Genomic DNA, 10,653 nt, shown 5'->3' with positions numbered 1-10,653 from the left:
AGGCGTTCCACGGCTTAAAAATTCGTCTTTATTGGGAAGACTGCGAACAACCCGCAGGTTGTACAATACGTAGGATCTCACCGTCGGCCCGAGAGGGCGCTTCTTTTCCTCCCCCGACTCCTTCTCATCTGAAAACAGGACTCCAGGGGAAGCCGTGGCCCCGCGCTTCTCCCCAGGCCTGCAGATGTCCAATCGGGCGCGGGGTCGGAGTTGACCACGCGGCCCCGAGCGTGCGGTGCCCCGGCCCGCTAGCCTCCCGGCCCCGCCGGTGTTCTGGGGCTACGTGGCCTCGGACCCCGGCGACAGCAGGCCGCCCCCGAAGGCCGCTTCGCGGTACTGGTTGGGGAACATATTGCTGCCCACGAGGCTGGCGGTGCCGCCGTCCGCAGGGCCCGGGGCTGCGTACGAGTCCAGCGTCAGCGGCTCGGGGCCGGGGGGCTCCCCGATCGCCGGGCCCGCACTCCCGCCACCGGGGACGGCGCTGGCGAGCGGCGGGGCCGGGGGCAGTAGGTCCAGCATGGTGAAGAGCGAGGGCGCCGTGGGGTCGTAGGCAAAGCCATCGTCCAGGAGCTCGGGCGCGCCGGGGGGCTCGAGGCCGGGCAGGGACACGGTGCCGGGGAAGAAGTCTGTGTCGGCCAGCAGGGCTGACTGCGGCAGAAACGCGCCTGGCAGGAGAAAGGTGAGGCTGGTTTTAGGGCGACCTGAGACGCCCCACCCCGGGTTGTGGGGTGGCTGATCACCACTTTGATTTGATGGGCTCAGTGATGCACATCTGAAATCCCACCCACTACTGGGGAGGCTGAGGCAAGAAGAGAAAAAGTTTCATTCAGCCCACCGTGGGCACTTGCGGAGTTAGCAAGATCGTTGGGGATGGAGCTTCAGTGCAAATGCCCTGAGTTCAATCCCAGTACCACAAAAATAATAAAAAAAAAAATAAATAAATAAAGGGATGTTGCTCAGTGGGACAGCGCTTGCGGAGCACACACAAAGTCCTGGATCAACCCGTGGCACTGCGAAGGGAAAAAAAACAAACAGGCAAAATAACTGGAAGTCACACAGTTGTCCAACTGTGGAACCAGCACTCAATTTGCACTCCTGTAGGGCTGCACAATGTTTTTGCCAAGAAGAAGAGGAGTCCCACTCCTAAGTATGGAGAACCCACAAAATGAAAGTTCCATTTCATGGGAAATAGTCCCAAACCCCCAAATTGGAAGGTAATAAGTGTCATTATAAGAGCCAGGCCAGGCATGGCAGCATACTCAGCAGGCTGAGGCAGGAAGATCCTTTCAAGTTCAAATCCAGCCTGGGCGCTACAGAGTGAGTAGGCCAGCCTGCGCCACAAAGCAAGAAAGCCACACACCCCCATGCTGGGTACTGAACCCACTGCCTTGGTCATGGTAGCCACTAAATTACACCCCCAACCCCTCTTCTTCTCATTAGCAACTGCTGATTATACTTGTCTCAAAAAAACAAAACCAAAACCACAGGGCTACTGGGATTCTCAGCCTCCCTTGCAGCTTCATGTGATCATGTAACTAAGTTCTGCTAACAGGAATATGGACATGATAGCTGGAGCTACAGCAGACAGCCTGGACCATGAAGTGGCAACTGCAAATTGCAATTGCCGGGAGCCTGGGTCTGTTATGATCATGCAGCCACCAGGCCATCCCTGGAATGCTTACCTCTGGATTGTGTTCAGGTGAGGAGAAATAAAGTTCTATCCTGTTACTGTGGGTTTCGCTGTGAATGCAGTTAAACATGATCATAACAGGTGAAGGTGGCATTCCTGATCTGGCATGTTCTTACTCGAGGCATGAAATCTGTTCCAGCCACTGTACTAAATAACTGCGTGACACAATCCTACTAAATACCAGCAAGGACTTAAGATATAGTGTCTCCATCTGACATGAAGAAACTGAGGCTCACAGAGGTCACACGGCTCCTAAGTTGTACTCAGAATTGACCTGCAGATTCCAGAAGCCATGTGTGTCACCATCACACTGCACTGCCACGGTGGCTGTGACCCAAGAAGGAAGGAGGGGGCTTAGGACTTTGAGAAACTGGGCAGGCAGATGAGTGGTAGGGAGCTGTGGGGATTGGAGGTGGGAGGCTGGTGGAGTGGGCTAGGGATTGGTGGTTGCTAGGGGTGGGGCTACTGGCATAGGTTACCAGGTAGAGGACGATAGAATCCCACCTGGTAGGTAACCTGGCCTAGCTCCTGTTGGGATAGCTTCCTCCCTGCCCCCCTCCCCCGTAGTACAACACTAGGGACTGAACCCAAGGCCTTCACACTGAGCTACATCCCAACACTTTCTGATTTTTTATTTTGACTCAGGCTCTCACTAAGTTGCTAAATTGCCCAGCCTGGGCTCAAACTTAAGCTCCTCCTGTCTCAGCCTCCCAGAGTATACCACCAGGCCTGGCTGGGGACAGCTTTTTTGGAGCTGGGGTCAGTGGGGTGGGAGGCTTCTTCAGAGGGCAGCCAGTTAGGCTGGGAGCTGAAGGAAGTGGGGAGCAGGCCAGTGCCACAGCAGGCCTGCAGGGGACAGGGACAGGGACGGGGATCAGCTCTTAACTGGAGATTAGCCGGCTCCAGCCCCCACCTGCACCGTTCTCCCTGTCGCCTGCCTCACACATCACGGCTCATCTCTGCCTGCCCAGTCCCTGCTGCACTATGACCTGGGACAAGTGACCTCGCCGCTCTGGGCCTCAGCCTTTTCACCTGTAAGAGGGGGACCCGGCAGGGCGGTTGTGCAGACTAGGTGTAAGCGCACACAGAGCACTTCTGTGCCTGGCACACAGTGTCTGTAGAAGAAATATGCTTCAAAAATGTTTCTTACGCCTGCAGCACCCAACACTCAAGCAGTCTCCTAACCAAGTACTAACCAGGCTGACCCTGCTAACTTCCAAGATCAGGCAAGACTGGTAACATACGGGAAAAACTTCAAAAGAAAAGAGCAACTGGGTTGGGGAAATGAAGAAAAGGGAAAGGCAAAAGGAAAAATTATATATATATGAAAGATAGTTAAGTGGTGGCGCACGCCTGTAATCCCAGCACTTGGGAGGCTGAGGCAGGAGGATCGTGTGAGTTTGAGACCAGCCTGGGCTACAAAGTGAGCTCAAGGCCAGCCTTAACTGCATACCGAGAGTCTGTCTCAAAAAGACAATAAATAAATAAATAAAAATAAAAGATAGTTAAAATAGTTATACTACTAATTTCTCTTAGTTCATTGAAAAGATAGATTTATGCTAATATTGTTTGGACAATTACATGCTGATATCTCATACTCTAATTTAAAGATAACAATACACAGTGTATTAACCATTGTTACCCCACTATTGTATTGTTTTGGAATTTTGTCTTTTGTTATGTTTTTTTCTTTAAAAAAAAAAAAAAAAGACTGGGAACGTTGAGGGCAATGTGGCTCTTGGCTGTCTTAATTGTTAAGACTCAGTGAAGTGGTGGTTAGAGTTTTCAGAGGAGCCCTGGAAGATCAGAGAGGTGGAGCAACTTGGCAAAAATCACACAGCAAGTAAACAGCCCTACAGAGGCCCGAGGCTCCAGTCAGTCTCCAGAGCCCTTGTTCTGTCCACTCCATGGCACTGGCTAAGTGGTGCATCACTGGCCTGGGGGAAGCTGCTAAAAAAGCAGGAGCAGGAGCTTGCAGGGAGCCGGGACCCACCTGAGCTGTGGCTTGGCAGGAAGTGGTCCAGGAAGACTGGCTTCTTCTTCCGCCGTTTGCTCTCAATGCCATGGGGGTCTGAAGGAAGGGAGGACAAGAGATGAGAATGCCTTCACGGGGTGGGGGGGGTGGCCACCCCCTCCCAGGGACCTGGGGATGGGTACAACGGGGGCAGAGGGGACACACCGGAACTGTTCAGCTCCCCAAGGACGTCGGGCATCCCCCGTTTCCGCTTCTTGTCCACACCGTAGGTGTCTGTTCGGGAATGCCAGGGGCATACAAGCAGTGACCCATCAATAATAGCAACTAACTGATACCCAATCATAGAGACTATTTAGGAGATAGTTGAGCTGGCTCTTGAGAAACCAATGCAAATAAACATCCATATTGCTTCCAGCCACTCTGACTTCTTTGTCGTTCCCAGAACACCTCAGGTGCCATCCTACCTCAGGACCTTTGCACTTTCCAGCTGCTTAAAACACTCTTCCTCAACTCCCACCACTGCCCTGGAGGCCCAGCTCAGTCACCCTCCCGTCCTAAGTTCAGCAGCTCCCCCTCCAGGAAGCCTTCCCTAACCTCTAGGCTGCCCCCTTTAGTCATGAAGTCCCTTGAATGTCTCCATTCCAGTCCTGCCCACTCTGGTCTTCTCAGTGAGCCTCCTGAGGGCAGGGCAGGGAGCTGTCTTAGTTGCCACTGGATTCCCAGCACTACCCTGCACCGGCCAGGCAGGAACAGCTGTTCCCTGACACCACAAGCAGGCGCTACGTTGCTTTGCACAGGAGGCAGAGGCAGGGAAGCCCCAGTCTAGGGAGCTCTGAGCCTGCCTTTCCCTCTGCCTGTCCCTGCCAGCATCGCCCAAGCACAACCAAAGGCCTGGTCTCTGGCGGACAAGGTTACCATGGTCCCTGGGCAGGTAGGTGAAAGGCAGCGGCTCGCTGCAGACCCCGTCCGTGAGCCGCTGCAGGAAGACGTTGACAGTCACAGGCTCCAGGATCTCCAGGTCCTCGTAGGGCGGTGTCTTGAAGACAATGGCGATCTGCCGGTGCACGTCAGCCTGGGAGAAGTCGGCCCGGCCTTCCCAGGAGGCTGTGCTGAACACCACGGATATGTCCTCTGCGGGACAGCAGGGGCAGTGTGGAGCCACGATGTCAGGACCCTCGGTCTCCCCCAGATCAACCCTAACATCCCTAAAGAAGCAGATCGGCATGGCCACCAACTTCCACTGGAGACCTATGGTGAGCCAGGCACTGAACGTTTTTCTTCTTTTCTTCTTTTTTTTTTTTTTGTAGTCCTGGGGATTGAACCCAGAACCCAGTCACTGAGCTACACCCCTAGGGCTTTGTTATGTTTTTAATTTTGAGGCAAGCTCTTACTAAATAGCTAAATTTTCCAAGCTGGGCTTGAACCTGCGATCCTCCTGTCTCAGCCTCCCGAAGTGCTGCGATTACAGACGTGCACCAGCACAGCCAACTATTTTACACATTTTTATATAGAGACACTCCCTGACTAATGATCGGGTCACATCTCACTAAACGCATCCTAACTGAAATACCGTTAAGTCAGAAATGCATTTACCACACCTAACCTGCCCAACACCATCACTTAGTAACACAGTATGCTGTGACGCATCAGCTCTTTCATCTTGTGGTGCTCTTTTTTTTTTTTTTTTTTTTTTTTTTTTTTTTTTTTTTTTTTTTTTGTCTTTTTGAGACAGGGTCTTGCTATGCAGTTCAGGCTGACCTTGAGCTCACTTTGTAGCCCAGCTGGTCTCGAACTTGCAACAATTCTCCTGCCTCAGCCTCCCGGGTGCTGGGATTACAGGCGTGCGCCACCACACCCAGCGCTCTCCTTGTGATTTTGTGATTTCAGGATGACTGGGCACCGTGGCTCTCTATGACCACCCAGCTGCATGAGGGAGTGCCAGATATCAACAGCCCGGGAGATCAACATTCAAAATACAGTTCCTAGCTGGGTATGGTGGTGCATGCCTGCAATCCTAGTACCTTGGGAGGCTGAGGCAGGAAGATCCCAAGTTTGAGCTCAGCCTGGGCAACTTACTGACTTAGCAAGAGGGTTCTACTGAATGTATATTGTTCCCACAACACCATCATAGAGCTGAAAAGTTGGAAGCTGTATCACCCTAAGTCGGAACTGTCTGTGTATCATCCTCAGCGCGGGCCCAGACAGCTCCCCTTGCTCAAGGACAAGTGGGCCCGGGTACCAACTGCTTGCTTGTTTTTGTTTTTCTTGGGTGCTTTTGTTTTGTTTTGTTTTGTACTAAGACAGCATCCTGCTATGTAGCCCAGGATGGCCTCAAACTCACAGCAATTCTCCTGCCTCAGCCTCCTGAGTGCTGGGATTACAGGCATGCGCCACCACACCTGGCTTCCAGTGTCCCACTTGGTCTGTCCCCAAAGCCAGGGCTCTGGATCCTCCAGCCCCACGGCCCTGCTACCCAGCACCTCTGGGCCCCTCACCTTTCTGCACTTTGTCGCATAGCAAGTAGAGCTCCTCACCACCCGTGCACGGCCCACTCTCCTTGTTGATTCGGCAAATCCGCAGCTCTGATGTGTTTGTGGACTCTGGGGAGGAGTGAGAGGCGGAAAAATATGAAGAAAAACAAGGATTCAGTCATCAACCCCAGGTGGCCATGGGGGAGGCAGAAGTGGCATATCCTTGGCACTGAGGTCTGTGGTGTGTCTGTCCCAAGGGGACCTTCACAGTCAGAGAGCTGGTGGGGTGGGGCGGGGAGGTCTGAGGGGGCCCAGGGAGGTCCCTGGAGCGGGATTCAAGACCTGAAATCTTGCAGTGGATACTTGTTTTTCCCACCTGGCAGTCCTGGCAGCAATGGTCCTGGAGGGACCAGCACCAGCTCAGCACTGATTATGTGCTCCGATCTGGCCAATCAGAGCATTCATCTCCCTCTGGCCACAGCTGGTTGGTCAAAGAGGAACAAATGACCAAACTCAGACCAATGAGAGACAGCCCTGAGACTCAGAAAAAAAAAAAAAAAGAGAGAAAAAAAAGCTAAAAGCAGCTGTCTTTGGGAGCCAGAGATGCCAAGCAGGTAAGACAGACGCTTATAGCTGCACTGCAAGAATAACTCTTAACATGGAGGAACAGCCAGGCGTGGTGGTGCACTCAGGAGGCTGAGGCAGAAGGATCGCCATTGAGTTTGAGGCCAACCTGGGCTACAGAGTGAGTTCAAGGCCAGCCTCGATTACACAGCAAGACCTTGTCTCAAAAAACCCAAAGCCAAACCAAAATAAAACATGGAGGACATGCAGCTGACAGAACACCGGTCTCTAATGACATCCCCAGTGCCTTGTCTGTAGTGTGCAGCTTCTTAACTTCTTTTAGTGAACGGAAAATAAAATAAATGTTGCTGCTGCTGTTTCTCCTTCCTCTATCTCTGTTCTATCACTTGCACCCATAAAACCCCTTTTACCTTCTGCCGCGCCTCATTTTGATGTCTGCGGCAGTCAGTGTAGGTTGCTGAAGCCCAACAGCTACTCCTCACCCGACACCATGTCTGTACAGCTCCAGGGAAGTGGGAAGCCTAAATACCAGCGTTCCCAGAGCTTCTTGCCTAGGGGTGGCCAGGGAACCAAGTCTGGCCAATGAGATGGCAGTAGTTGTCTACCAAGGAGATTCTAGGGGCTGGGGAGATAGCTCAGCAGCACAGCATCTGCCTGGCAAGCGCAAGGTCCTGAGTTCAATTCCAGTACCAAAAAACAATTAACCAAGGGGATTCTGGGAAAGATATATTTTTTATTTTTTCTGTAAAAGAAAGGGAATTATTGTTTATGATGCCTTTTACCTAGAGCTGCCTGGAGTATGTATATACATTAGAAATTCTCTAACACTAAGAGACACTACGTAGTCCCATTTTTATCAATTCCATAGTAAATGTTGATCCCCAGAAATAGGAAGTGTACTACCTGTACTACCATACAAGGTAGCACTGCCCATCTCATGCCTTGAACACAAACATGATGTCTGGAGCTGTGGCAGCCATCTTGTGCCCATGAGGAAAAAGCCAAAAAAAAAAAAAAAATCATGGAAGAACCAGAGCCTTGATACAGCTGAGCAGCTGAATCAGTGTACACAGATTTAGTGAGACAAATAAAAATAAGAATTCTTCATTTATTCATGCCATGGGGGCAGGGTGCTTCTGAGACGGCAGCCAGCACAGTGCTGGTGGACAGGGTACCCTCCACTCACTCTTGTCATAGACAGGCTCAGAGAGCACAGGATCCATCCTGCGCATGTGTCCCTGCTGGTCCCGATAGGAGGCCTGGAAGCAGATCCTCACGACGTTCATGTCTACCTCCTGATGGTTCTTCAGGGAGCCGGCTGTGGGGACAGGGAGGCTTGGGTGGTGGCCGATGACAGGAAGGGAAGGGCGGGCGACACCCGAGACCCAGCAAGGGCAGGGAGGGGCGAGGTGGGCAGACACAGGCTCACCGTTGTAGGGGTCGATGCCCAGCTGGATCTTGCGCTCGATGGCAGCCTCGATCTCCTTCTTCCGCACGCACTGGATGCCCAGGTTGTTAAAGCTGCAGGCAGAGAGGCGCAGTCCTGAGGCGCAGCGGGGGCCCCCCGGCTCAGGGAAGGGTCTTCAGTTTTAAGGGTCCTTTTCTGTTCTTTTCTATTCCCCTCGCCCCGAGACCAGGGCCAGTGCACTGTGCTACACAAACAGCCCCCTTTAAAAAATTTCTTATTTTGAGACAGGGACTTGCTAAATCACTATGTAGCTCAGACGGCACTCAAACTTTGATCCTCCTGCCTCAGCCTCCTGAGTGCTAGATCACAGGTGTGTACAGCCATACCCTGCTAGGTGTCAAGGATTCTTGAGGAGAGCTGGGAACCTGCCTTACCTTTCCCATATGAAAACACAAGCCTCATTCACAGAGGAAAACTGTCAATTAAACACTACCGAGGCTGGGCGTGGTGGCGCATGCCTGTAATCCCTGCACTTAGGAGGCTGAAGCAGGAGGATCACTGCAAGTTCGAGGCCAGCCTGGGCTACACAGTGAGTTCAAGGGCAATCTGGGCTATAAAGCAAAACTGTGTCTCAAAACTAAACAAAACCAAAAATAAACACCATTGAGATTTCTGTCCTTGCATTCATCAAAAGAGCAAAGATGGAGCCAGGTGCAACAGCACATGTCTATAATCCTAGCTACTTGGGAGGCTGAGGCAGGAAGATCACTGCAAATTTGAGGCCAGCCTAGACAACTTAGCAAGACCCCATCTCAAAATAAAGTGAAAAAGGCTGAGGGGGCTGGGGATTTAGCTCAGCGGCAAAGTGCCTGCCTGGCAAGCACAAGGTCGTGAGTTCGATTTCTGGCACTGGAAGAAAAACAAAAAAAAAAAAAACAAAAAAAAAAAGAAAAAGAAGAAGAAAAGTGCGGAGGATGTAGCGCAGTAGGACAGTGCTGCTTGGCTTGATCTCTAGCACTGCAAAAAACAAAGCAAAACAAAAAACAGCAAGATGGAAACACTTTGTGACAGCCCGTGCTGGCGAGATTGTGGAGAATAAAGCGTCCTCCTGTGGCTAGGGATTACCAGCGGCATGGCACAGCGCTGCAAGTAATTCCTGAGCATCTCCCATGTGCCAAGCATGAGGATGGGCTCTGAGACACTGCAGAGAATACAGGACAGAAAGCCCTTGCTCTCATGAGCTTATATTTTCACAGATTAATAAATCAGTAAAAGTATAAATGGATCAGCTTACACCCAACAGTTTCATTTTTTAAAGAGCTGACCCTAGAGAAGAAATGACATATATGCAAAGCTTCTCATAGCAGCACTGTTGGTCACAGAACAACAAGCAACTGGAACCAACATAGGGGCCCATTAACAGAGGACTTCATTGTGGCTGGGCATGGTGGTGCACGCCTGTAATCCTAGCACTTGGGAGGCTGAGGCAGGAGGATGGTAGTGAGTTCGAGACCAGCCTGAACTACAAAGTGGGCTCAAGGCCAGCCTGAATTGCAGAGAGAGACCTTACCTCAAAATGACTAAATAAATAAATAAAAACTTTAAAAAAATTTGTGTACATCCACACATTTGGAATATTATATAGCCAAGAAAAAGAATAGGGCAACTATATATATACTGATAGGGAATGATGTCCAAGATGACTGTGATGTAAACACAAAGAGCAGGGGCTGGGGACGTGGCTCAGTAGTAGAAAAGTTGCATGGTATGCACAAGGCTTTGGGTTCTATCCCAGACCCACAAAAATCAAAACGAAACAAGGTACAAGTGTCAAGTACTGGGCCGGGGATGTAGCTCAGTGGCACAAGTGCCTGCCTGGCAAACACAAGGTCCTGAGTTTGATACCCTGTACAAAAAAAAAAAAAAAAAAAAAAAAGAAAACAAAAGAAGTCAGAACTGAGTGGCTGGGACTCGGCTCAGTGTGTCCTTCCTTCCCGCTCCCACAGCAGCCCAAAACCTTCTGCCCTCGGGTGACGGGGTTGGAGGAGTGGGAATGCAGTAATTCGCAGAGGGAAAGGGAGGGTTCTTCTCCTGCGCTGTTCTCTGCTAGGTGATCGTCACCTCGATTCCCGGCCAAGAGCTCGAGGCTGAGGTCTTTGACAAGGACTTGGACAAGGACGACTTTCTGGGCAGGTGAGGGCCGGGGCCGCCGGCAGACAGGCTGGGCCTCTGCGGCTCCCGGAGCCTGGCCGTTTGCCATCTGTCTCCTTCCCGCAGGTGTAAAGTGAGCCTCGCCGCGGTCCTGGGCAGTGGCTTCCTGGACGAGGTGAGCGTGAGATGAGCGCGCAGATCGCTCGGGATCTCCCAGCGCCCCCGCCCACGTGCTAAGCCCTCCCGCCGCCCCCACAGTGGCTGGCCCTGGACGACGTCCCCTCCGGCCGCCTGCACTTGCGCCTGGAGCGCCTGGCCCCGCGGCCCACCGCTGCCGACTTGGAGGAGGTGCGGGGCTGGAGGAGGAAGGGGG

General features: G+C 52.0%; 1 protein-coding gene and 1 long non-coding RNA gene across 3 annotated transcripts in view; one reads left to right on the top strand and one right to left on the bottom strand.

The window, feature by feature from the left end:
• Positions 1-8: 8 nt before the first annotated feature.
• Positions 9-10,653, bottom strand: part of Relb (v-rel avian reticuloendotheliosis viral oncogene homolog B) — a gene marked incomplete at its 5' end in the record, with an annotated part of 25,697 nt that continues 15,052 nt past the window's right edge. For both annotated transcript variants that reach the window (XM_005412484.2, XM_013508745.1), the window contains 7 exon segments: positions 9-665; positions 3,684-3,761; positions 3,870-3,938; positions 4,581-4,796; positions 6,161-6,265; positions 7,908-8,039; positions 8,151-8,242. In XM_005412484.2, the coding sequence (XP_005412541.1) occupies positions 280-665; positions 3,684-3,761; positions 3,870-3,938; positions 4,581-4,796; positions 6,161-6,265; positions 7,908-8,039; positions 8,151-8,242 (1,078 nt within the window). In that variant the 3' untranslated portion in view covers positions 9-279.
• On the top strand, positions 10,051-10,643 carry LOC102030246. Its single transcript, XR_264971.2, has 3 exons — positions 10,051-10,322; positions 10,407-10,455; positions 10,539-10,643. It is a non-coding gene; the product is annotated as an uncharacterized LOC102030246 (long non-coding RNA).

The sequence above is a fragment of the Chinchilla lanigera genome, unplaced genomic scaffold, assembly GCF_000276665.1.
Source record: "Chinchilla lanigera isolate Chin_1 unplaced genomic scaffold, ChiLan1.0 scaffold00154, whole genome shotgun sequence".
Taxonomy (NCBI): Eukaryota; Metazoa; Chordata; class Mammalia; order Rodentia; family Chinchillidae; genus Chinchilla; species Chinchilla lanigera.
Note: the sequence above shows the minus strand (reverse complement) of the source record. Positions and strands in the feature narration are given on the sequence as shown.